At 44.9% G+C, this 27,338-nt stretch overlaps 1 protein-coding gene across 1 annotated transcript in view; it reads left to right on the top strand.

Annotated features, from left to right (window-relative positions):
* SIX3 (SIX homeobox 3) overlaps positions 1 to 27,338 on the top strand; it is a 79,731-nt gene that overhangs the window by 822 nt on the left and 51,571 nt on the right. The window contains exon 2 of the mRNA XM_015813079.2: positions 2,783 to 2,969. Within this exon, the coding sequence (XP_015668565.2) occupies positions 2,783 to 2,969 (187 nt within the window). The remainder of the gene's footprint in view (positions 1 to 2,782; positions 2,970 to 27,338) is intronic.

Below are 27,338 nucleotides of genomic sequence, written 5' to 3'. Positions count from 1 at the left end.
CCCCTGCTTGCAATTCCAATCCTCTTTCTCCCCGAAAAATAGACACCCCACCCCCCCCACCCCCAATCTTCTGGATGTGTGTGTGAATGCGCGCGTGTCTTCTTGCCTACCGGCGGGCGCGTAATCCTCGCCACCAGCTTTAAAACTAGGGCGCAGAGGCTGGAGGGAAGCCTCCTTCTCCCCGGCTCGGTTGGCCCGGTACAAAGGGACGGGCCGCTCTTTTCATTTCATTTGGATTTTCCTTGCCAGTGTTCGAGGCGCGTTTCTCTCTTTTGTAGCCGGTTGGCAAACGGCCATTGCGAGAAACAGCTAAACAACAACGACCTCCGAGGGCCCCGAGCTGGCGGCAGTGGGAAAGCGGCCGCCTTTATTGATCTGGGTCGGGCCCTCGAAGGCTACGACGTTTCGCTTTCTCTCTCCCTGCCGGGCCAGCTTTCCGCGCGGCTGGTGGGGCTCTCGGAGCAAGGTCTCCGGATCCCCTGCCGCTTACTTCTGAGTAGACAGAGAAAGATGCCCCCTTCCCGGAAAGGGAGCTTCAGAGAGAGAGAGAGAAAGAGAGAGAGAGAAAGGGCCGCCGCTCTTCTTTTGTTCTCATTAATGCCGTCAAAAACGAGAACGAGAGAGAGCAGAGAGGAGAAGATAGGGATGTACCAAATAATAATAATAATAATAATAATAATAATAATAATAATAATAATAATAATAATAATAATAATAATAATAATAATAATAATAATATAATATAAAAAGGAAAGCATCTAAAATAGTTTCCAAAGTTGTTTTTCTTCCCCACATATAGGGCAGGTTGTTTGGGGTCCAAGATAGCTTGACTGAAGCTTGTTTACGAGTGTGTAAATAAATATATAGGGCGGTATCGTAGGCAACTGGATGCTAGAACTTTATTAGGCTACTATATGATTCGAGTTTCTCTGCTTGGTTATTGATTTGGAACGCTCCCGTAGTTTTAACGCGGCGTCCAAAAAGGTAGCAGCTGCATAAAATAATGCAGGGAGAGAAAAACCCTTCCATTTTTTTATATTTTTATTTTTTACCAAGTTGATTTTTCTAATTCCGTGTTGTTTATATTGTCAAACTTTGTTCCAAATTCTGGAGCAGGGAAATAAAGAAAGTGAAATATTGCCGTCAAACTATTTTTCAGTTGTATCTGTGAGAGAAGGCACGTAACCCCCCCACACCAGCAAAGCGTGAGAGTTGTAAATGTTTGGGTTGAATGGTCGAGATTAACGTAAAAGACGTGTAACGTGGAGGAGAAAAATAAGCCATCGAATAATAGCCATAACAACAATAAGAAAAGCGGCAGCAGTAATAAACGCAGCAGTAAATACAGTGGAAAGGACGAGGCGGTCTATTTTTAAAAAGCAGTTCACCGCCGGGTGAGAAAAGAAGAATTAAAAATATCCTCCGATCCTTCTTAAAAAGGATTTGAAGGTTCAACGCGGACGTTTTTTATTTGCATTATTTGATTTTTGTCGGCCACCTTCTTCCCCTTTGCTAAATTAGATAAACAATCTCGCGTTCTCTCTCGGGAGGGATGCGATGCGATGCATACCCCTCTATCCCACCCCCACCCCCACCCCACCCCACCCCAAATCTTCAGTGGCTCAAGGCAGCTTGCATCGAGCCGAGGGTGGGGTGTCGCGGAGAGCCCTCTGCCAGTTGCCAGATAGTTTTGGTGCAGCGGCAGCCGACCTTCCTTTGTCTGGCGGGGTGCGGGGGCTTCCAAACGCGGCTGGAGCAATTCAACCGTCCTCTCCACCGCTCAGAAAAATAAGACTCGGAGGACCGGCGGGTTTTTCTTCTCTCCGAGATATGCGCAGAGACCGAAGGCGCCCAGCGCTTCGCAGATGTTCGTTCCCCTCCCCCACAGCCGGGCCTGTCACTTTGTTTTGCTGTTTGTTTACATTGCGCCCATCACAGTTTTTCCTCCCCCCCCTTCTGGGTGGCGTTCCAGGGAAGCCCCGGGTGGGCTGGGGTAGGGGGGGTAGGGGGAGGGAGCTTCTCCCTGGCTGCCCACCATCCACCCGTCCTTTGTGAGTCGCCCGTTGTGGGTCGAAAGCTGGGTTTGTCCCGCTGGCGGGAGGGTGCCTGCAAGAGGAGCAGGAAGTTAGGGGAGCGAGGTTCTAAGAAGGCCCGGGATCTCCACCCCTCCCCACGCCTTCTGCCCTCCTGGAACCGAGGCAGAGGAGACGCGATCTCCAAATAAAGCAGCCCCGCGGGAGTGACGGGCAGAGGGCCGCGCGTGGGTGCTGTGTCAGTTAGGTGCCAATGCAAATTCCCTGTCCTCGCGTGTGTGCGTGTGCTCCCGCTTTGCTTGCCCGCCCAGAGAGGCGAGTCTGAAGCCACCGGCGAGGGATCTTTGCTGGAGGGAGAGGGCAGGCGGTGGGGCGGTGGGGGCGGGCGGGCAGGCGACCCCGGCAGACGGCGGCTCCGGTTTTTGCGAACTAAGGAGGCTGCGGAGAGGGAGGAAGGCTGGCCGGGAAAGGAAAGAGGGGCGGAAGAGAGAGGCCGAGCAGACGCGAGGGGTCAGGCTAAGCTGGGGCGAAAGCAACGGCGGTGGGGTCGGGCTGGAGAGAAGGCCCCGGCCGGCCTCGGATCCCAGCTTTTCTGCCTTGGGGGTTCCACTGGCTCCGAGACGCGCTGCGCCTTTGCGCGGCCCGAGAGCCAGCCCGAAGGGCGCCGCCTCCTCTCTGCCTTTTTTTTTGTGTGGCTCTGGTTCTGAGCGATGGTTTGTCCTGTTGGTTTGTCTCCCCGCCTCCTGCAGGCTCCAGCACCAGGCGATCGGACAGAGCGGCATGCGGTCCTTGTCAGAACCTGGCTGCCCGACGCACAGTTCGGCGGAGTCTCCGTCCACGGCGGCCAGCCCCACTACCAGCGTCTCCAGTTTGACAGAAAGAGCCGAGACGGGGACCTCCATCCTCTCGGTAACCTCCAGCGACTCAGAATGTGATGTATGATAATGGAAAGGAACAAAAGCTAAGAAAATAATAATAATAATATTAATAATAATTAAAACAAAAACTAGCAAAAGGCAAAAAAATGAGCCCCCATCCCCATCCCGAGCAAGCGCGCGCCGGCTCCCTCGACGAACTGCCCCAGCTCCCCCGAGAGAAAAAGCCACCTCAGAACAACCCTAGAAAGAGAACCGGAAAAAAAAAAGAGAAGCAGACACTTAAAACGCATTTAAAAATAAATAAAACCAACCCTTGCTTAACAAATAAAAGAAATAAAACAAACAATCCACTCAGTAAAGGAACAGAACAAAATTAACGTTGTGAATTTCTGATGCTGCAGCTGGGAAATAATAATTGTGATAATACTGTGCTATTATGAATATTATTACCGGAAAAGGGAAAAGAAAGAGAGAGAAAGAAAGAAAGAAAGAAAGAAAGAAAGAAAGAAAGAAAGAAAGAAAGAAAGAAAGAAAGAAAGAAAGAAGAAAAAAGAAAGAAAGGTGACATTTGTATTCTTTGTAGGACAAAAGCACATTTGAGCGCTTTTCTTTTTAATTTTTATAAATTTTATTTTAATGTTTGCGCTTTCCCATGGACTGCATTACACCCATTTTGCATGATAATGATTCAGTTTGCATCTGGGGAAAATATAATATTCTCTATACTAAATGAACACAATAATAATAAAGACTAGGGTGCGGGAAAGGAAAACGCCGATCAAATTTGTACAAAAAGAGAGAAAAGCTTTTACAAAAATTTAAAGGAACTCTTTGAAGAGGGAAATAACTAATGTTTATCACTTTTTGTTGGGTTTTAATCAGCTGATCTTTTTTCCCCAAATCCAAGTGATGGTTTGAAGTAGATGCAATTGGTTTGCCCTGCTCCTCTTCCTCTCTCCTCCTCCTGTTTTTTTTTATTGTTTTATTTTTAAAATTGTTATTCTTTTGTTCAACAGACAATCATTTTCTTCCTAAGCACCTTTTTTTCTACACTTCTGTCACTGCCTGTGTGGGTACTGGTTATAAATGTGGAAAAAGAATAGTTATGACTGTAACAGATTTTTATTTTTATTTCAAAATTTTATATGAATTATGTATATCTTAATGATGAGGTCATTTTTCCCAGTTTGTAATATATGTGTAGAAAATACTTGTATATGATACTTGCTCTTCTCTTCTTGTGTCCCTGTCTTGCCCTCGCCCTTCCCCCCCCTTCTCTTTCCTTCTTAAAAAAAAAAAAAAAAGACAGAAAAGAAACATTTTCCCTGACTTGGGTTTCTTGCACAAACGTAGCTGTCAAGAGGTGACAGACTAGGTTTTCAAAAGGGACCTCAGTGATAGAAGAAACGAGGCTTCGGGTTCCACTGTAGTTTTCTTATGCAAAAGCATTTTGAGTATTTAAATAGCAGCTGTTGAGGTCTCTTCTTAAATTCACTGTAGGATGCTTATGCCACTGTTTCCTTTACTGCGTGTCTATCTCTATGTACAAACTTTCTTAAAAAAAAAAAATCAAATACAGTATTCCATTTTTTTCTTATCTATTTAGTGATGTTGGTGTGTTTTCTGTATTGCTGGTAATTGTTTCCTGCTCTTATTTCTCCTCCTCCTCCTCCCACAGAGAAGCTGGGCTTCATGCTAAAAAGGTATATCCCTGCAGGCTTGTTTCAGTAAAGAGGTGCCTAATGAGCGATAGGGCTTCTGGCTCCAGAAGCCACTTGAACAGCATCATTTGGGGCTCAGCCTTCAAGGCCCCTTGCCGCATAATCCTACATGGGTCTACTAAAAAGTAAGAGAAATAAAGTCCATTGGCCGAGATGAGGCCGACTCAAGCAGGAGAAGCAGAAAGGGTTGCAGCCCTAATTGTCAAAAGGTTTGCTCTAGTCTAAGGCTTGCCCTTTCAGCTCTGTAGGATTCCCACCGGTCCGCAGTCTTTAGGAGGTGGTTGGGAAAAGTTTCCGTTCACTCAAAGTCAGTTTGCTGGAACTAAACCTCCACTGAACTCCATTAACTGACTTCCGGATCAGAGTGCATTCAGGACCCAGCTTGAAAATCCCCCAAGATAATGACTTGTGAGCCTTTGGCACATATGGGGCATGCTTTTAAAACATATTTGGGGGCACGGGAGTTAGATAGGTATGGCCAAACGAGGGAGGGGTGGATATGGGAGGTCTCAAAACCTTGTTCTGTGCTCCTAGGGCGAATGGCCGGACCTCAAACTCCCTGCCGAGTGCTCCTGGCTAAAGAAGGCTACGGGTTTTCCTCCAGACACCAGTCTACCCCTTCAAATTGCTAGGAGGAGATAGAGGGGCCTAGTTTAAAGCAGCAAGAAGGATAAGGAAGCGTGTTCGGGCACCTTACCTACTATCCAGGAGGATCACAAGGTCTTTTGCCAGGTACAGCCCTTGGACAAAGAGAATCTCCTGATGCGTCAGCCTTGCGATTGGTCTTATCTGGCTTTTCCTCCAAACAAGGTTGGAAAGTCCCTCAAGTGGTACCAGAGCTTACCTCGCCTGCATTGGGGGAAAAGGGGAGGTTATGGCTGCTAAGTCAACCTCTGTGGCAGGTGCTCTAAATTAACGTTCTTGTCAGGAAGAGTCACTTACTTCTGCCCATTATGCCTAGATTGGTGCTGCTCAGCATATTGGCGACAGGAAGGGCCCCCTCACTGCCCTGGTGCTCTCCCCCTTCAAAGGCATGGCAACACGTTGGGGGGTCTGGATCCCTCTTTAGATGGCATCCTGCCCTTTTGAGCCCTCAAAGTGGACAGGGCTGTATCCTCAGGAATAGCCTGTCCTTCAGTCCCCCAGCTGGGATATTGGGAACTGGAATCCCACCGGTGGCACTAATTTAAGGACGGATCATGTAGACAGCTGCTTTTCCATAAGATTCCACTTCTGTCCTACTTTCCCTTTCCTTCCTTCCTTCCTTCCTTCCTTCCTTCCTTCCTTCCTTCCTTCCTTCCTTCCCATCCTTGGTCCAAATTAGGCTTTTCCGCGGTGTTGTGCTTTGCTTAGGTGAATTCCAAACAAGAGTTTAAGATGGGTGGGCTTTTTTGTTTTGTTTTTTCTCGGTCTGCAACTTTAAAAGCAAACACGGCAGCGCTACAAGCCTCCCAAAGCAAACTAAGGAACTCCTTCCTTAATCAGTTTACGGCTCCTCCCCCCCCAGTCCTCAGGAGCTGCTTAATGCGCTGAAAAGGCCCTTTCTTTGCCCGGACGAAGAAGGGTCCTGCGTCACCTTCGGCGCATTCAAAAGTTTCGGCTTGGCCCGGGGCTGGTTAGTCAAGCGTGAATTAAGAAGGGGTGAATTCTAAACGTGTTTTTACTTGAAAATACAATTTTGAAACGTTGATTGGGATTAAGGCACTAACGTGCCTGGAATGTTTCTTGACCATTTCGAAACGCGTTTGGGATTTCCGAAATATCTCCCTCTTGCCGTCTGATGTGAGGCGGTGTGTGTGTGTGTTAGGAAGAGATCTTTGATTTGGGAGGCCTGGTGTTTTTAACCAGAGGAATTGGAGTAGCGCAGACGTAATATTTTAAGAGGGAACGTTGCTGCTAGCTCGGACAAAACCCTAGTTTGCTTAAGAATCAGTCCCATTGGATTTACGTCTAGCAAAACCGGGTAGCTGTGGTCTGTTTGGGGCTGAACGACGGGCTGAAGCCCCACCGATTTCAGGAGAAACCACCAAGGCGCGCGAGGCCTCCCCTCTCCCTTGAAGCGCCAGGTGGGAGTTTGAAGCTTTTGACTTGATCTGAATCGTTCCCACTGACCCCTCCCGCCCCCCTCTTTTAAAAAATAATAATAATAACGGCCCGTCACCGAGAAAACAGGGTCAGAGGAGAGAGCAAGAGAAATCCACTGACTGTGTCTGCCTCCTGAGCTTGTTGAGAGATTGTGCTTCCGGACTTAGGGCGTAGAGAAAAGCTGGAGGTTTCAAAAGTAAGAGGGAAAATGCAGGAGAGTTGAGATGGCTTAACTGGAATGGCGGAGCCACGGCTGCAAAGAGACTGCACAGGCAGGAAAGGACTTGCTCTCTCGAGCCTTGAAAGGCCTTAAAAAAAAGATCAGCCCCGCCACACTGATAGAAATAAAAGGCGGCCTTTCCCTACGGAGCTCCTAGAAATACCCCCACCCTGCTTGAGTTAGAAATAATTGCAAATATTTGTAGCTCGGGTGGTAGGTGGTGGTGGTGGTGGTAGTTTGTATTCCGAGCAAGTTCGGAGAACAAACCACCACCAACAGACCCTCCCTGAGTTCTGCGTCGCTGTAAAATAGGTTTAGGCCGGTTCCTGCGAGAACCTGATTTGCTTAATCTAAGGCCCTTTCCTTCTCTCGGATTGCCTGGAATTGCGTGGTTTGCAACCGGGTTCAAACTCATAACCTGGGATGCAACTTCCTGGTACTGATTCTCTCTGGAAGAAAGAGGAATCTGCCCTTGTGCTCAGGAGGGTCGCTCGGCCCCTCTCCAAGCGGTCGGCTTGTAACGTTGGCGGGAGGCGATAGTAAAGGAGAGCAGCCATTTGGCCTCTCGGCGAGCCCCTTCCCCACTTTAACAGAGGAAAAAGCGCTGCACGCAATCCGGAGAAAAATGCAGACATGTTTGACCGAATTCTAGACTGTAGTGAAGAGGATTTGTTCCCAAGTAATACTGTGCAGGAGACACCAAAAAGCCAGCTCAAGTGTATAGGGAATGCTTTCAATTGAGCTTTAACAACCCAGTTCACAAGCGCCCCGAAGTGGGGCCTTAACAAAATTCACTTCGAGGTCACTAAGTCGGCTGTTAGCCTCTCACCTGCCTCGAAATGGAGAAATAAAGGAATATCTGACCCACCGTGCCAGATTATGTATGTCGAAAAGAGCGAGAAGGGCTAGACCAGAAGCGGCAGAAATCGGCTAGATCTTGTCCGAATCGGTGTGAAACGTGCTGACCTGATTCATACAAATTTTAGGCATTTGCTTGGGGTCAACTCCTCCCCAGGTAGAAGAAGCTACTTGACGCTCCCTTGACCTCCCGTGTAGCCACAAAGAGCAGGTGAAATTGGAGGATTTCCTTAGCAGGACTAGAGATTGCACGTGGCCCAATTTCTCGGCCCCACGAGGTTTATCATAAAACGCTCCTTGTTCATTTTATGAAGTTCCCCCTAATTTCTTGGTAGTAGACTGGAGAATAGAAAGCGAAGTGTTTTTTTTTTTAATTCTGTGTATGCGTGTGTATTTTTGCAAATTAAGCAATTTGGAATTATTTTGAGTCATAGAAGTGCTTCTCTGATCCCAAGGATGGCAGGAAAAGCCTCCAAATCACACATTTTCTTCCATTGCTTTTGGAGAAGATCTGCTGTCCAACATGTGTATTCAGGAATAAATCTGGTTAATTCAAGCGAGGCTTCCTTTTAGTTATAAACGACATTTCTGGCCCCGTTAAAGTTGGCAGAAGTGAGATCAATGCATGTTATTTAAGAATTTTATTTTCCTCAGAACTGACTCCCTGTATGTGAAATGGAAGTGGGTAGAGGCGTTAGGGTGGCGGCTACACTTTGAGAACAAAATCACCCAAATGTTTGAGTTTGATGCTCCAGATCCCAGTCTCAGTGATAGCCAAGGTCCAAGGACTTTTAACCCCAGATCTGAGCTGAGCACCATGAGATAAATCCATCTTGGTTGTGTGTCACCTGGAACCCTTAAAAATAACCAGACAGAATGTAGATGATGAGACTAGGATTCCTAGCTGTTGCCTTTTGACTTATGTGAGAGGCACTTGGTTCTGTAATGTTTGTGCTTTGGAATCCTGAGGTCGTGTGAACTCCCCACCCCACCCCACCCGGGCTTGCAGAATCCCCCGGATCTTTTTACATGGAAGCAAGGCTAAATTATTTCCAATGGTCTTACTTTAAAATAAGGGCAGCCCCAGGCCTGATTCGGCGAGATAGGAGACCATGTTGGGATCGAAGTGATTTATTCCAGTTAAATTCCTTTTGGACTGCCATTTTTTTTTTATTTCACTAGCGATTTGTCGTCGCGGGCCATCGTGGGGCTACAAAGCCAGTTTTCACAGCGCTGTGCTGGCCGGTGACGCTATAAATCACCAGCGAGGAAATGCCCTTTGTCATTCTGCCTTTCTTTGGCTGGCAGGGCAGGCCCGCAAATTTGGAGGCTCTTACTATCGAGTAATACCGCCAAGGGTGCTTTGTAAAAACTGGAGGCTTCTAAGGCCGGATCCTCCACAACGCGGGCCTTTTAATCAGCGCTCTCCTCCTCCTTACAGTATGTACACACACACACACACACACAGAGAGAGAGAGAGAGAGAGAGAGAGATCACCGCAGCAGGCAGATGAACGAACTTGTTGTAGCATTTGCATTAGAAACCTAAATGGCTGATTGAGGTGTAAATCTATGAAAATCTGCCTTTAAGCCTTCTCTCCCGCTCTCTTCCTACCTCTCCTCGGCTCCCTACCAAAGCCATCTGCCCTGGGAAGATAGGGCCTATCGAAGATGGCCAAACTAGGCAGGGAGGGGGAGCTTACGGCTTCTCCCCCCCACCCCTTGCTTTGGCCGATCGTTATCGACAAGTCCCTTCTCCTGTATTAGTTTATTATCCAAGGCAAGCTGGACTGTTGATTAAGATGAAATGACTCGGAAGCTAAAGTGCGTTTCATCAATAGGCAGGAGGAAAGCCGCAGGACCTCGGAGGAGGCCAGATGGCAGGGCAGGGAGGCTCGTCAAGGCGGAGCGGCGAAGAGGCGCCGGGGAGCTAGGAGGCAGGAGAAGGGCCAGAGCAGCCTCCTGCAGTTGGGTGCCCTCCAAGGGCTTAGGAGCACAACTCCCAACAATCCTAGTAGCATGGGTGTTGTAGTCTTATAAAGCTGTAGGCCCCGAGCTGGGAACACTGACCGAGAGCGAGATCCAACTTTGGGGGCAATCTATAGGGAGGGAAAGAGAGAGGACAGAATCCGTGGAAAGGAAGAGGGCCTTCTGTAGCCAAGGCTCTTCCCCCCCACCTTCCACCCCTGAAAAAACTACTGAAGGCAGTCTGCAGCCTCCTCCATTTTGGCCCTTCGAGATTATATCCGGTTAACAGTGTTTCTCAACCTTGACAATTTTAAGGCATGTGGACTTCAACTCCCAGAATTCCACAGCCAGCAATGCTGGCTGTGGAATTCTGGGAGTTGAAGTCCACATGCCTTAAAATTGTCAAGGTTGAGAAACACTGGGTTAAAAAGAAAATTCTCGGCCCTCTTCCCTTCGGTGGAAGCTGGCTCTGAGCTTATAGGAGTCCTGCAAATATTTCCCAGCGTCGAGATTGACTCTAGATCAAGCAGACTGAACTATTGGATCGCTTTTCCAGCGCTCAATTCACTCGTGGCCCTGTGCAAAAATAAAATAAAAAAATTGATTCGGAGTCTTGCCTTTAACACGGAAGTAATCCCGTTGGTCTTGAAATCTCGCGGTGTCAGCTCTTCCGCTACCCGCCTGAAATGCTGGGTTTGGGGGCAACTTGGTTTCTTGAGATTGAGTGGGAACGCCGTGGGCCACGGCGTTTGAACGGTCGCTCCGAGTTGTCCTTGAAGGTTATTCCAGTGGGTGAATACAAGAAAAGAGCTGCTTGGAAACCTTGAGATTTATTTCCCAGTCCAAATAAATCTTGAGATTTATTTCCCAGTCCAAAGGACCATTTAATGTGACAGAGATCATCTGTTGCACATTGTGAAGTTTTGTCCTATGTTATCACGCAAAGGCGAAAACAATAACATTCCCAAATAGCTCTACAGAGGGAAATAACGCTAATTCTATGGGATGGTTTCCAGGGTCTGGACGGACTTCTTTCCTTCCTTCTGACCCGAAGTTTTGCACCCCCCGTTCAAAGAAATGCTGTCTGATTTGAGGGGAAAAGATCCTTTTCCGAGAGGGTCGATTCTCACTTTGTTACTAAGCACCTAAAATCGTTTATAGAGCTTCCCGGAAAATTCCCCGAATTACTTTCTTGTGAAAGTAGAGATCCGGTTGTTTGTAGTTGTGAGCTTGCTTGCCTTGTGCTGTCCAGGTAATATGTAGTAGGTCCTTTGTCCGGCCCGTAAAGAAATCGCCTGGAAGCCCCCCTCCTCCCCCAATCTTATATTTTCCTCCAGCGTCTTTGTGTGCCTCTTTCCGCCCCCCTCCCCTTGCCTATTGACAGCGAGTGCGGATGGGAGGGTAGCTCTTCCTAGTCAGGATCGGTTTTGGAGCCTTTTCAAGATGCTTCGGCTTGGTCAATTACAACTGGCTCTTGCGAAGGAGACGCCTGGGTCTCTCCTGTTTGGCCCCCTTCCTCTCCAGCCATCAGTGAAAAGAAACGGGGACGTCGGTACCCTGGCATGGCTACGATTTCCTCGGTTAGCTGAGCACAACTTTCTCTATTCGTGCTCATTCATGCAGCTCCTTATCGAGCGCTAGGCTGGGCTGGCCTGTCCTGGATTCAGCCCCTCGCGCCTGTGGGGGAAACATAACTGGAGAGGACATACATACAATTCCATAATCTTTTCCTCCACATATGGATCCTGCCCACCACCCAGGGAATCGGCACCACTCTAACATCCCAGACATTTCCTTCCCTCCACAGCGTTAGATTCTGCCCCCCCCCCCACTTTACACCATACAGTAATTGCAGGGTCGTCATTGTTGTAAGCTCATTCAACGCACACTCTCTGGGCATCTTATGCACCCAGGCAACCCCAATGCAGGTATATGCAAGAAAACGTGAAGACATTAAAGCAATCCATCTATATGTACGCCAGAACCTTGGTCACTCCTCCCTCCTGGCCACTCCTCTTTTTCCTCTTTATTTTGTAGAGTAGTGAATTAGGAAGAAGTTAGTGACATGTATAAGAGTGTAAGTACCCCCCTCTCTATGGAAATTAGGAGCCCAAAGGGGAACGGAATGCAAAGGAGTCTTAACAGAAATGGCGAGTGGTTACATTGAGGCCGCCAGCCTCAGGAACTAAAGGCCAGGAGATTTAGTCCTGAGTATGCAGCGGAGGAGTTGAGCAAACAGACAGCAGAGTTCAAGTTCTGCCTGGAAAGGGAGGTGGGCAAGGGAAAACGGAAGGCTCTTTCATTCAGGCTATTGTCCACGATTCTGGACCTTTCCTCAGGGATGACTTAATGTGCCACTTAGTCTGCAAGTATGGTTTTTAAAAAGTCAAGATGGCAGCCAAGTGGTGCATATAAAAACCAGGCAAAGCTTTGATTACATCTTCACGGCTGCCATCTTGACTTTATTTTTACCATACTCCCGCAGATACTTGTAGCCTGAGTGAGAAGACTGCCACTCTCAGATGGCTTATCCAGAGTGTGACCTTTATTCTGGGTCCTTTTGGGACTACCAAACTGAAGAGAACACTGGACTTTCCCCAAAAAAAATCTTGTTCCTGCAGCAACATCTTTGAGCATCAAGAACTAGACACTGCTAATTTAAAGCACCATCTACCTTTTCTTTGTGTCAGTACAAAACAGTACCATTATAAAACTGGGTGTCTGCATTGCCCAGACTATTTCTCTTCCTACTGCTTGTTAAATCATGCTGTTCAGATGGGGGGGCAATACAGGGACATTGATTGACCTTCTCTACTTTCTCTACATCACTAACCAAGAGCAAAACATCCACCAACAGAGTCATGGCACCCAAATATATTGAGGCTGGTATTCATTCTACAGTACCACAATTTTGGGGCTCTGCTGTGAATTTCCAAGCTGATTGCTCTGCCTGCTTCTTCCACAACAACAGTTACACTTCGAAGTTCAACATAGTGAAATGGGAAGGTGGCTTTTGATCATAATAGTGCTTCTAAGAATTTTTTTTACAATAAATTGAGTATTGAACTACTGGAAATGAATAGCTATTGGGCAACCTCACCTTATTTACAAGAGGAAGACAATTAATTGCAAGGAAATTGGCAAATAATGTGAATCTTCATTATTTTCAGAGCTTGTAACAAGGGAAAATAAGGCTACTTATTCTATGCTGATGCTATTTTCAGAGATAAAAATCATTGAGTTCTGTTCTCAGTTTGGTTAGAAACCTGGAGAGAACTTACTTTAAGCATAGTGGACCAGGGAGAAGGCACGGATAATAGGGGCTGCAGGGGCTAGTCCAGGCAAATACCACACACAGAGAATTACACAACCAGAAGCTATGACAGGACAATATCAGATTGAAAAAGCTATTTTTATTATAGTACATAGAATGGGAACACACAGTTGTTGACATCACCAGCTTGAGATCAGTATTATGCGACCAAGAGGGAATATTTGATTGGTCATGACTTTCCCTTTCTAAAGTAGAGGTGGAGAAAGACCCTACTTATTTTCAGGAAAAGGATTGCCTCAGATTGATGCTCCTCTGGGCTGGGCTTGATATAAGGCTACTCACATTTGATCAAGAAGAACTTCCCTTGAAGAGTTCCCAGAGCAGATGGGATGAAGGTCAACCAGAAGATGGAGCTGGATACAACTCTGCTCTGGGACGGTGCCTTTTTTCCCTGCTGAAGCCCAGCCCTTTTGGTCCTACAGAGGAGCAGAAAAGGCTCCTCAGGAGGAGAGCTGGGGGGGGGGGGGAGGTGCTCATTGCCAATTTCAGCATATTTCTCCTCTGAGATTCGGCCCAAGGAAAGAAGCTGCTTATTTTGAAGGAGGGGCTTTCATTTCAAAAGTAGGTCCTTGAAAAATGTCTCACAAGGCAATCTAGAAGACTTCCTGAATCCAGCTCTCCATGGGAAGAACCAGAAGGGCTGTTACTTGGATCAGTGTCCCTCAACCTCAGCAAGTTTCAGATGTGTGGACTTCAATTCCTGGATTCCCCAAGAGAGTTGAAGTCCACACGTCTTAAACCACCGGCTGAGGTTGAGAAACAGACTTCAATGTGCGTCACAACATAGCCGGCATCCACTTTTCCTTCAGTGGCTGAAGAAACGGCTTAGAGCAGTGGTGGCGAACTCAGAGCCCTCTCTGTGGGCATGCATGCCATTGCCCCAGTCCTAGGCCTTCAGCTGGATTTTATAAAACCTTTTCGCTTTAGGCCTCCGCTGCCGTGTGCAAAAAAAAAAAAAGTTCAATCAGTCAATTTCAACTTCTGGGGGGGGGGGGGAAGATCTTGCAAAGTTGGAATTGATTGATTGAACTTTTTAGTCCCACCCAGTCTGCCGCTTCCACCACAGCCACGCCCACCCAATGGGCCATACCCACCCAATTGACCACACCCACCCGGCACTTGACGATGCATAAGTGGGTTTTGGGTTGCAGTTTGGGCACTCAGTCTCTAAAAGGTTCGCCATCGCTGGCTTAGAGGTCATTTCCTATCAACTGCCAACATAACTGGTAAAGAGCTTTGCTGGGGCGAGGCGACATCTGGCTGGAAACCACACCGGTTCTTGAGTAAAAGAGCTTTGGGCCTCTTTGGGGGTTTGTGGACTTGGTTGGCAGAGTGTGCTGCCCTCTAACGGCCTGCCAGAGGATGCGTGTTTGAGGTGGGGGGAGAGCGACCCGTCGAGAGGGTCAGCAGTCGCTCACTCTATTAGAGCAATAAGGATGTCCTTTGCTTGTGGACGGTGGCCGAACCGGAGCGTGCACCAATTCTTAGCTCCGGCCAAGATTCCAAGTACCATTTGAACAGCAAAGTTCTTTTGAAAGTCTGAACTGGGCCATCTGCACTGGGGTGGGGGGTGGGGTGGGGGGGGGAGGCAGTGTCCTTTCTTTAGTCTGTGTAATCATCATCATCGTCGTCGTCGTCGGCTCTAAGACTCGCCGGTTTAAGACGCTAATTCTATTAAATAATCACGAAAGGGTCACCAAAGGGTCACCAAAGGCAATGATACCGGATCAGAAGCAGGTAAGCTGGACTTTAATTCGAATCCGAAGGCCGAGGAGATCACAGCCTCTTCATACGATACTTGCAGAGTTCACACCAGCTGGAGAGGGGAGGGAGGGAGCGAGCGAGCGAGCGGGGGAAAGACTGCAATGCAGATTCATTCATTAAACATGAAAGGTTAGTGCAGGAGAGGAGAATCGTTTAGACGTTTAGGTAGGAGCCGAGCCGGAGTGTTTCTCTCTCTTCCCCCCCCCCCCCCCCACTTCCAGCCCACCATCCACCGATTGCCTCGCGCGCCGCTTTTCAGTTCGCATTACAAATCGTCTCAGCTGGAGACCCCGTGGAGACGCCTTATAGGCCCCCCTTCCCCCTCCCGATTTATTTCAAACCTTTGTATTGCCTTTCCTGGGGTAACCAGATTGCTACCGCTTTGCAAAGGTAAATGGCTCCGTTTGCAGGTCGCGGTTGTCCGCTGTTAATTTCTGCTTCCACCAATCCTACTTTGAGTTTGTGGGAAACACCGAGCCCGCCAGCAATCGCCTAACCAAGCTTCAACGTGGTTGTCTAGAATTGGTTGTTCAGGGTGTACAGTGTGCAGCTTGAAGATGTGTGGACTTCAATTCCCAGAATTCCCTAGCCAGGATGCCTCTCCACGCCAGACAGATTACTGTGATCTGGGACACAATGGAACGGTCTTTGTCCGTCCTTAGGAAGTGTCACTACTGGGGGAGAGGGGGGGGCGGCGGAATGGAGCATCCTGTAAAAAGCTTCAAAGCTGAGCATCCACATCTGGAAGAGCACTCAAATATATTTGCCTGGAAGGCCGGATTTGCCACTCAGTAAGAACTCCGCAGTATATATTCTGGGTCTTTTCTCCTCCCTCCTGGATGGCACAAAACACAGCAAGACATTTGCTCCCTCCCTGCCTCCCTCCACCTTGCAAATCCCTATCATGCTTTAATCGCCTCTATTTTGAACAGATTTGTCAATACCTCTCATCGTAGGCAAGGCGATTGGCTTCTTTCACTGGGCTTTGTAGCCCTCTCTCACTGAGGGGGGAACACATTCATCGGTGGGATGTATTCAGCAATAGAGCAAGAATGAAGAGGGTCTGGCTTTAAGACTCTGCCCAGCATTTTTTAGACTGATTTGCCCACTTACGCCCCATCTGTATATCTCCTAAGTTTAAACAATGTACAATAAAGAAACATGGGAAGACACTAAGGTAGGGATAGCTCTAGAAAGGAGAAAGCAAGCCTTGTCAGGTAGAGGTAGCTGGCTGGGCGCCCTAGAATGGGATAACTGAAACTGACTAGTTGCTGGGTAGCTATAGCCTCTTCCACGAGGAAGTGATTGAAACTGACAGCTATAAGGAAGCTGGCAAACAGACAACAAAACAATTCAACCTTCGTAGTTTGCTTCTGGAGACTGGAATAAACAAAAGCAGAACTGCTTCACCAGAAGGTAAACATACTTTTCAAAACTGAAAAATTAGAACAATGAAGACCCCCCCCCCACACACTCTTGCTTCTTTCTCAAAATAAATAATGAAGATCTATTAATTTCAGAACATTGTTAAAGAGGAAGAGTGCTAATACACCTCTTTGTCTTTCCCTGGATGAAATAATCCTCTCCTTTGCCTTGTTGAAAGCCAGAAGAGAAATGGATGTAAAAATAGGGAGAGGACTAGTACAAAGGGAATTCAGGGAAGGGGCTACTGCTGAAGGAGAAATTAGCTGCAACAGTGGGCAAGGGGCTCTTTTGCACCTTCCAATGCTCCCCCATACATCTCTGATCACACCCACAGCAGGTCAGCTGATTTTATCTCAAAAATAAAGAGTGAGAAGGGTTACACATTTTGCAGCAGTGGTGGGATAGTGTCAACTTAAGAGGAAAAGTATTGCTTTAATAGGTACTCCTAAGTGATATCTTAAAATTGTTATAGGCTGGGGTGATATGGGAAAATGGTGGTTGTTGTTAGGTCAGGACTGTGCCCTGTTAACCTTCATGTGAGGACAATGAATCAAAACCAGTGACCATCAAAAATTTAATGAGCATAAAATTAGGGATGAGTTGCATGCTACAATCTTTAAAAATCATCCTCTTTGGTGGAGAAGCTCTCATCCCCACTACATATGTATGTAGGACTGGGTGTAATTAACCAACCAGTAGTGTGGGAAATAAACTCTACATATGTTGAGAAGAAAGCTTGATGAGGGACTATTTTCTGTTTGGAAAAAAAATGCTTATCTATGTATGTATCTACCCACACCCATACCCAGAGTAGCAAGTACTACATCTCCAAGGTTTTGATAGCATCCTATCCAGTCACCTGTTAATTCTCCATTTGATTTTGTGCACTTTACATATTCCTTCCTCAACCATCTTGTTGCTTTCTAAATATTTGCCAAAGCATCCAGCTAACCTAATTAACAGGCTCCCTCCCCCAAGTTGTCTACACAATCCCTGATCTTTAGAAAGGGGGAGGGGGAATCTGTGTACATGTGTGTTTAAAAAGCACACTTTTAGGTCATTTGTAGGTTCCTAGAGATTACAAGAGGGCTGGAGCCTTTCCAGATTGCAGACAGTTTTAGACATTGAGTTTTCCCGATGAGTATTTACCATCATAACTAATTTAAGGTCATTATTAAATACAAATTCTCAGCAGGGCTCCTTAATGATAGAACACGTTGCTAATTAGAGAGTTTAGGCTGTGTTTTGGCGAGGCAGTCTAGAGAGATGGCATTGTGTTCTGCATGCAAAGGCAGATTACCAAAAGTGGGGGTGATGAGGGGCACCAGAGTGAGCAGAACCAATCCTTAAGGCCTCAGACAAGGGAAAGCTCAGTTGGCAGCACCAAATAGACAGCACTCTTCCTTCTGGGACGGATCCATAGAACCACACATTGCTCCCTCTCACAATTCTTTCATATAGAGGGCAGGACTTCATGAGTCCCCAGAGCTTCATTATGGCCCCTACATCTCCACATATTTTCAATCAACTGTAAATGTTTAATGCGACCAAAGAAGAACTTTATTGTGTGGTTGGAAAGGAATTTGCAAATCGTATTTCTTTTTAATAAAAGAACAAAGAAATCAGGTTTGTCTTGGCTCCATCTTTTTTTTTCTTTTTTGGAGAGGGAGCCCCAGATCAAGCATGGTCCTCAGCCCAGACAAAGGATGCCTTAGTCTTCAGAGTTGGCAGCTTCCATGATGGCCGCTTGATCACCTGGGATATTTCCATGAGTTTATATCAACTCATTTTTTTCCACCTGAGCTAATTCACAACTGCAGCTGAATGAAGTGGAAAGGACAGCACTATGTAAAAAAGCAGTAGGATCTTCTTTTTTTAAAAAAATAAAGACAAAAAGTTCCCCTACTCAAAAAATAATGTCATTGATCTGCAAAGCTAGGCCCTTTTCTTGATCTTTTAAGTTTTTGTTTATTTGGATCTTAATGTAAAAAAAAAAAGCTTGCAGGAATGGTATCTGTTGTCTGAAATCTGAAACAGATTAATTTCTGTCCAACATACCTCTGAACATCTCTTAATTCAATTGAACAGGAGTGCCATTTTGGTAGGGTTTGCAGGCCTTATGTAATCATCTCATAAGCCTGAGGATTTATTATTTCCCACGCTGATCATTCCATCTGGATGACCTGTAGCTTAATTTTTGCTAGATTTCATTTTTGGGGGAAAAAATAAGCCATCTTTTAAAAAAAATCTTTTTATTGCTAGAGACCTAGAAGCAAGTACTACCATTACTGCATCTGATAGGCCTTAAGCTAAACCTGAAGACATTGTTTAAATTCTAATTCCATTATATGGTCACTCCTTTCTGTACCCTTGTTTTGTTTACCTATTAACCCAAAGAAGATGTTGGGGTAAGTCAGAATTCTGCAAGCTACTTTGACTTTGCTTAATAAAAGGAGTCAGAAGGAGTCTGTTGTTTTTTTCCTTGTAAGGCTACTTACTATTGCTTTTTACCAAAATGTGCTTCTCTTTTTTCTCCCCTGAAGCTGACTCATCTTTTTGCATCACATCAGACAAGCCATTATTATAAAAAATAAATCACCTTGAATGTTTGGCAGAAATATAATCTATAAATAGTACATACTAAAAAGTAATATTTCTTGCCAACTTGGTGATTCTAGATGTCACTTACTTTGGGTTATAGACATGAAAAAGTCTAGTTAACACATATGCATGCCAGAAACAGGAAATTATTTGATTTTTTAAAAATGTGTTAATAATTTGGTTATTATGTCAATGCACTAAGAGGAAGAAAGAACTTTCCGGCATGGCAATGGCTAACATAATATACCATTGCAAAACTTTTATAGATTAGAGTTGATTTTTGTCAAATGCCATGTTATCCTCAACTGGTAGCTGTATATGTTATACATCTTTCAGCTATAATGTAACTGCCAGTTTGTATTCCCCCCCCCATTTCATTTCTTCTGACCTCACCTCAAATCTCACCTTTCCCAGCCAAATCTCTCAGTTGAGGATAATTATTTTTGTGTATTTCATTACGAAGACCAAACTCTGCAATTTCTTCACCAAATTAGTGTCCTTCAAATGTTGGAGTACTTGTATGGTACTTTGGGGATGATCAAAGTTGAAGTCAAGGGGCACCTGAAGCCAAGAGAAGGGAGGGTTTATTGATGCCAAAATCAACACATTAGGCTTTAAAGTGACTCAAGATTCTGTATTTCTATTGCTACTATTGATGAAGATAATGATCATCCATGAAAACTTTCAAACTTTCATGGAGGTATTCCCCAGCTTCATTACCTTTACTTCCCTTTCTACTTAATATGCCAAGACAGCTGCAGTATTGTAATTTTTTATTTAAAAAAATAGCAATGCCATCAACAATGCTTTTCCTTTACTGTATAAATACAGTATATAGAACCTGTCACAGAATAAAGATTTTGTGTGCATTAAGTGTCATGTTTTATATATTACATGGCCTATTACCCATGGGTTACAAGTTATGAAAACTCAGGGCTTTGTTCTCTTAGTTTGGCTACTGTATATCTGCAAATAAAAACAACACAACCCAAAACAAAGGAGTAATTCAACTATCCACTATAAATGTATAAATCTAAGATGGGTCTGAATATTGAATCAAGTCCAGCATTCTGCTGTTGGCATCCCCACAAGAAACCATAAATGGAAAAGCTTGCCTCTGATTCCAAAGATAGATTGTCCCTGTCAATGGAGGTTCCACATAATCAGCCATTTCCTAATAATTGAGGAATTTATAGTCCATCTAATATTCCATCTAAATCTTCCAATAGTTCTACCTCATCTTTCCTGAACATTCTGCCATTAATTTTTGCCATTAGTTTTTGAAGAGCCTGGATTTGGGGGAGGGGAAAATTGTACTCCAAATCATTCATAATTTCTCTCCCAACTCCTATTTTTTCCTTAATTAAAATGAAAAATATAAGGCAATCAGCTATGCACTCATCCTGATGAAATCTTTTATAATAGAATAGAAGGAGAAACTGCTCATTAAAGCACTCTGTTATCTTCATTTCAAATTAAGTAGAGAGGTCCTAGAAGTGTCCACACAGTGTAGTCAAAACAGGCAAGATGGTAGCTGCCCGGATGCAATCAAAGCTCCACCTTTTTCTGCCATCTTGACCTTTTCTTTTATCATACCCTATCAACACCTCTTGTGTCAACTCTACCAGTGACCTTTGGTTAAGATTTTTCCCACTAATTCTAAATCAGGAGTGACTCATTGTAAAAACCAGGAAATGGCAAAAAGTTATGATGTTAGCCATGGCGAGCTTTTCTCATGAGCGCATAATAATTTTAATTTATTCTTTTTTTTACTGATAGAAAGGCCTGAAATATTCTTACATGTTTCCTGTAACACCACTCAGAACAAAATTTGTTCAGGATGAGTCCTGTCAAGGGCAATTCAGAATCCCATAAAAAAATCATGTAGAATTGCTAGTCAACATATAAAATGAAATGACCTTGTACCAATTCTGATTTTATGAACACAATCTATGTCTGGAGAGCTTGTTTGTTGGGTTCACATCCTACATGTTTCAGTTATAGATGATGATGATGAGGATGAGGATGAGGATGAGGAGGATGAGGAGGAGGAGGAGGAGGAGGAGGAGGAGGAGGAGGAAGAGAAGGAGAAGGAGAAGGAGAAGGAGGATAGATGTAACCTGAAAAGAGTGAGGATCCCTATTTACCTTTAGGTTTCCAGCAAGACCTTAAGAATCCCCACTGTTCTGCCCAAGTCACTTCTTACAAAGATAAAATAGAATATGGGCTGGGAAGGAAGAAACCTATGCTTCTTCCTCCAAAGTGTCTGTGCTCCCATAACATGTACACTTATAGTAAAACTACATTTTTCTAAATTAGTTCAGTTTTTTTGAGTGCCTGTCACTCATTAGCTGTCCATAGAGTAAGAGTCAAATGTCATGCTTGACTACAGTGGGGTTCACTAGTTTGGGGTTCAGAATGTCTTGCAAACTCAGCTCATGTTCTTCCACCAGAAATTCTTGAAGAAAGGGCAGATACAAAGTTAAACAACAGAAGAAAAAAGCCACGTGTAGACTTGCTGCCAAAATAACAACTACAGTAGTAACCAGCACAGAGATCCCCAATCTCAATTCTTTAGCGAGCAAAACACTGAGCTGAAGTTGGTAAGGATCCCTTGTATTTGTCTCCCTCTGAGTGATTCAAGGCCTGTTTTGTTAAATTTGGAAGCCCCCAAGGATGAAAAGAAGGTGGGGGTTCCCTTTGGTCTTCTTCTTCCCCCTCTTTCTCTCTGCAAGTGAACGGAGAGAGAGAAGCCACTCCCATATTAGCATACTGGGGTCTTCAACCTGTGACTGGTGTCCCAATGCTGAAATGGGTGAATCCAAGTACAAGCCACTCCAAGCAAAAACAGCTCTCTCTTTGATGGCCCCTGCTTATGACAGGCAACAGGTCCAGCAAGCAAGTTCAAGGAAGTTCAAGGAAACAAGTCCTCCAGTCCAACATTTGGTATTCCATCTTCCCAGGACAATCAAGCAAGTTGGCAAGAGAAGTGTTCTTGGTTTCAAATCCAAGTGGGAATTGTTCTTTATGGTTTGTTCAGGAGTGTACATTCTTTGTGAAAGATAACTCAAAGGTTAAGGAAAGGCTTTCTGAGCATGCTCAGGAGTGCTTATTTCTTTTTTCCTCTCTGCAGTGGCAGAAAGATTCAACTCATGTCATTCTAGTGGCCTGGAAAGTAAAACGTACTTTCTGTGAATGATTCCAGAGACAAAACACAACGTTTCACCAATGTGAGGAAATTGGAAGTGCTACTGGAAGGGAACAGCACAAACTAGCAGCAATTACAGGACCTTTCTTTGGAAGTCAACCGTTTCCCTCTTTTCAGTTTTGGTTTTGAGTCAATTCACTCTGTTGTTGCAACCCCAGAGTTTCAGCACTTGGGTAGATCTGTCATTTGCTCTACCCCTTAGTGGGCTAAGGGCTGGCTGCAGATGCAGAAGAATCAAACTGCTAGTGTGAACAAAGAAAGGCAAACTCAGTGGTCATTCATGTTCTGCAACAAAAGGAAAAGAAAAGTTCACTAGCTACAATTAAGCTTGATTGACATTAATTTGAAATACTAATTTTATGATTGGAATTCTGAAGATCTCAGGGATAGAGACATGGCAGGGGAAGAGACTCAAGCTTGCTTTATTCAAAGAAATAATACTTAACTGCAATTGAAATCCCAGAGTAAGAAAGAGCAGAGTGTTAAGTGCCCAGCCCTAAAATATGAACTAGTGGGTAGCCATTGATATTGTTCTTCTACCTTAGGAAATTATTATCCATTTATTCTAAGTTCTTGGGGGTTTCTTTCTGTTTTCAATATTCATGTTCTGTAATAATATCCCTTCCCCTATTTCTGATTATTGATTTTATTCAAACTGATATTCATCTGAATTGTATCAAAGAAGTAGAGAACAAAGCTACTTTTCACCTTTTTAAAGTAAAGGATTCTTATAATTTAAATAATTTGAAGGCTGCTGCTTCATCTCACCTTAACCTTCTCTTCTTTAGACTAAACATACTAAGTCCTTTTACCTGCTATTCATAGGATTTAGGCTCCGAGCCCATTGCCATCTTCTTTGTTCTTTCTCGGCACTCTTTCTAGTCTCTCACCATCCTTTTTGTATTATAGTGACCACAAATGGACACTGTGTTCCAATGTCCAGGCCAGCAGAGAGCAGAGCTATCATTTATGCTTTAACCTGAGATGAAATGACATGATCATGTAACCCTAATTAGGTTAAATGAAAAAGATCCTAAATATTTCATCCCACCCACATGAGGGGGTCACTTGGAAGAGCATGTGAGGGATACTGGAGGACCACTTTGTATCCTTGATCACACGTTTTACAGTACCACCCCTGGGCAGTACGTTTTCTATGCCCTGCTTCAGCAATATCTCAGAGAAGAGGTTTATAGGAACAAGGAGAAAAAGGACTTTGAGACAGAAAAAGGTAGCCTCTCATATTCAAGGCAACACCAGTGAGGCTGGCCAATAGGTCTTAGTTCAGTGGAAAGGGCTAAGGAGTTTATACCTTGGACTTCTAATAGAAATATCTTCTATGTGTGGTCCAAAAATGGCAGCCAACTGAAATACCACCTGTTTTTATCGGTGTAGCCCAAGAGCTCAGATAGAAGAAATGTAGCAGAGTCCCATTGTCTGCACATTTTGGACCACAGAGGTACTGGGGAAAGAAATGTTCAGTCCCAAACTTTAGCCTAGATGTCAAGAGTACCTCTGAGTCTAAACAAAGTTTATTCTCCTTACCACTTGGTAGCTAAGCCTAGATCTAGGACTGAGGCTTCTCAGCAAGCTCCATTTCATTGTCTTTATGTTTTCAGTCCCTTATACTGTAGAGCAGGGGTAGTCAACCTTGGCTCTTTTATGACTCGTGGACTTCAACTCCCAGAATTGAAGTCCACGAGTCATAAAAGAGCCAAGGTTGACTACCCCTGCTGTAGAGTGACAGAGGAGCAGTCTGGTCTTTTATTCCCCTTTCTTTTTATTTTCATAACAACCCTGCATGTTGGGCTAGAAAAGAGTAATGGAGCATCCACTCTTAAATGCCCTTCAGTCTAAATATACTGTGACCCTGATTTGAGCAGGGCCTTTTTAAGGTCCACAGAGGCCTCAGGGATAGTACGCTCATTTGAACCTACCTACCTTCTCTTGCAATTGATGTCAAGATTATTTTCCCCCTTTTTATGATCTATTAAAGACAATTGTTCAATAAACGGGAGAGTGCAGAGAGCGTGCGGGGAGGCAAAATCCAAGAAATACAAATTTTGTTACTAATTCCTTGCGTTGACCCAAATAAAAAGTAATGAGCCCTCTGATCATTTTGATGGGGTGGGGGGCAGGGGAGGGGGAAAGAAACAGCTGTTGATCCCAAGTTCACATTTTTGCTGATCAAGGCTGTCCTTGATAATTTCCAGTGCAATTGTCTCTGGGGAGATTCTTGAAGGCCCCCATCATTTAGAAAAGGCTTTGCAGCAGATCCCTGATGAGTAACACTGCCTCTCCCGAGGAAAGGAACATTAATTCTCCTCAGGTGTGAAAAAACCCCTCCCCCTTAGCACTAGTGTCTTTTCAAGTGGGGAGGGGGCTGCAGGGTGTGTCATGGAAATTACTGAAGCAAGGAGCACAACACTGAGGAGATCCATGTTAATTTCAACCATTGTTGGGTTCTGTTTTATAAGGAAGATGACCTTAAAAAATGGAAAAGCAAATATTTTTACAGAAAGTTAGGGCTACAAGGTGGGAAATCTTACGGATCTATTTGGTTGGACAGTTTGGGGAAGCTAGGCAGGTCCCTGTAATGTATGTGGGTGAGTTCTACCACCAGGCAAATGGGTCTTTCAGGCGGGCAGAAGAGCTGGGAAGTCCCTTGTTAAAGGAGAGGGAAGCTTGGGGTCATCATCTGATGAAGGATGGAAGTTTGGGGTTTGCGTGAATTGCAAATTCCATTGTAAAGATTCCTTTGGGGCTGCGCTGTGAGCTGGTGAGGAGACTTCTATTCCTTGATTTAGGAAGAATCGCAAAGGCTTGTCTGGAGCATGGAAGATCAATTTGGGTCTGACAGAATTAGGCAAAGAAAAGAACTGGGTTTGATCCTGGTCATATCTAAAAGACAGGCAGGAAAAGATTACCACCTCCATTTTGTTTGCTAGGTTTATTTTCTCCACTACAGGATTGGTTAAAAAAAGTCGAGATGGCATCCATGGTGGTGCAATCAGAATAACAGAATAACAGAGTTGGAAGAGACCTTGGTGGTCTTCTAGTCCCTTGCTAGACCCTATACCATTTCAGACAAATGGCTGTCCAATCTCTTCTTAAAAACTTCCAGTGTTGGAGCATTCACGGCTTCTGGAGGCAGGTTGTTCCACTCATTAATTGTTCTAACTGTCAGGAAATTTCTTCTTAGCCCTCCAGCAATGGAGCACCCACAACTTTTAAAGGCAGGCCATCCCACTGATTAATAGTTCTCACTATCACTCCTTATTCCTAGGTTGGATCTCTCCTTAATAAGTTTCCATCTTTTGCTTCCTGTTCTGCCTTCAGATGGCTTTGGTGGAAGTTCCTTAGATATTGGAAGGCTGCTATCATATCATCCTAGTCCTTCTCTTCATTAGACCAGACATACCCAGTTCCTGAAACTGTTCTTCATATGTTTTAGCTTCCAGTCTCGGTATCATCTTTGCTGCTCTTCTCTTTCTAGAGTCTCAACATTTTTGTATTGTAGTGACCAAAACTGCGTGCAGTATTCCAAGTGTGGCCTTACCAAGGAGTTATAAAGTGGTATTAACATTTCCTGTGATCTGGATTCTATCCCTCTGTTAATGCAGCCTAGGATTACATTGTCTTTCTGGCAGCTGCAGCACCCTGCTGGCTCATATTTAAGTGGTGGCCCACTACTAGGACACCTAGATCCCTCTCACAGTTACTGCTGTTGAGTAAGGTACCACCTATACTGTACTGTGCATTTGGTTTTTTCCTAAGTGTAAAACTTTACTTTTCTTACATTGAATTGTTGGACAAGACCCAGTGTTCAAGTCTACCAAGATCCTTCTGGATCATGAACCTATCTTCTGGAGTGTTGGCTATTCTTGCCAGCTTGATATTGTCTGGAAATTTGATTTCTCCTCCTATCCCCTTATCTAAATCATTTATGAAGATGTTAAAGAGTACCAGGCCTAAGACATAACTTTGAGGTATTCCACTGCATACTTCCCTAGTACATCTACATCAAGGTAATTTCTGATGTACAACTCACGTCAACCAGTTAGTCAATACTTAAGTTGACCACCCCTACGACAGTTGGGTGTAATTTAACATCCAACACCAGATGAAACAGTTTACGAATGACTTCAGATCCATATAATACAAGTGTCGTAAAACGACCAGGTGATTAAATTAGTGAAACGGTTTCTTAGAAATAAGATTTGTCCAGCATGATAAATTGTATTTATTAATCAATCAATAAATCAACTGAACCTCTGCTTGTTTTTTTTTATGAATATTGCTTTGGTCACACCATTATGGCACCATCTTGGACTTTTTTGACCACACTCTGCAGAAGCCCCTCTTTCAAGCAAAGGACTCACCCTATTGAGATGCAAGATGCAGGAAGATGGTGATTCTTCTGACCAGGCGCAGAGTGCTCTTTCCTGGGCAGCAGAGTTAGCCCAATATACACCAAGGGCTGTTTGTTAACAGCCTCTTTTCAAAAGGCTTGCAAACTTTGTGGAGCAAGCGGTTAATGCTGTGGTGAACAGGGGTGCCCCTTGATTCGAATTTCACAAAGATTTTTCCTAACTGGCCTGAAGGTTTTCAGGAGCAGTCGGGAAGCAGATTAGGGGCACTGCTGTTGCATTAAATAGCAGAGTGGAAAGAAGGTAACCAGGATCCTGCACACGAAGGCATTCATCCCTCCAGCGTATTTTAATAATTTTGAATGCAAAATTATGTATCCGTTGAACAAGGTGCCCAACATGACTCCCCCCCCCCACACACTCTTTCTCATCGCAGAAACTCTGTAAGGTAGACAAGACGGAGAGATTTCAGCCATTGTTTCACGACGATATGATCAAAATAACCGTAGGAAACCCTGGCCTCTTTGATCTACGCCCTGCTCTCCCTCCTGGTGCCCTCCAGCTCTGCCCCTACAACTTCTGGAGGACTCCCGATTGCGAAAGTGAATGGGGCGAGTTCCGTATACACCTCGTTAAATTACCGGGCGATAGTGATAAAGATGCTTTCTTGCCCTTCCAAGATTGCTGGGTCCCCAGCCGTTCTCATCGCCTCCGTCCAGGCGCCTCTTCTCCCAGGACAGACTCTCTTTTGACTTCGCTTTCCTCCCTAGTCTGTTGGACTGCAAATCTCTCTCTCTCTCTCTCTCTCTCTCTCACACACACACACTCTCTCTCTCTCTCTCTCTCTCTCTCTCACTCTCTCTCTCTCACACAC

Source organism: Protobothrops mucrosquamatus, unplaced genomic scaffold (genome assembly GCF_001527695.2).
Source record: "Protobothrops mucrosquamatus isolate PMUCROS unplaced genomic scaffold, P.Mucros_1.0 scaffold134, whole genome shotgun sequence".
NCBI classification, from domain to species: domain Eukaryota; kingdom Metazoa; phylum Chordata; class Lepidosauria; order Squamata; family Viperidae; genus Protobothrops; species Protobothrops mucrosquamatus.
Note: the sequence above shows the minus strand (reverse complement) of the source record. Positions and strands in the feature narration are given on the sequence as shown.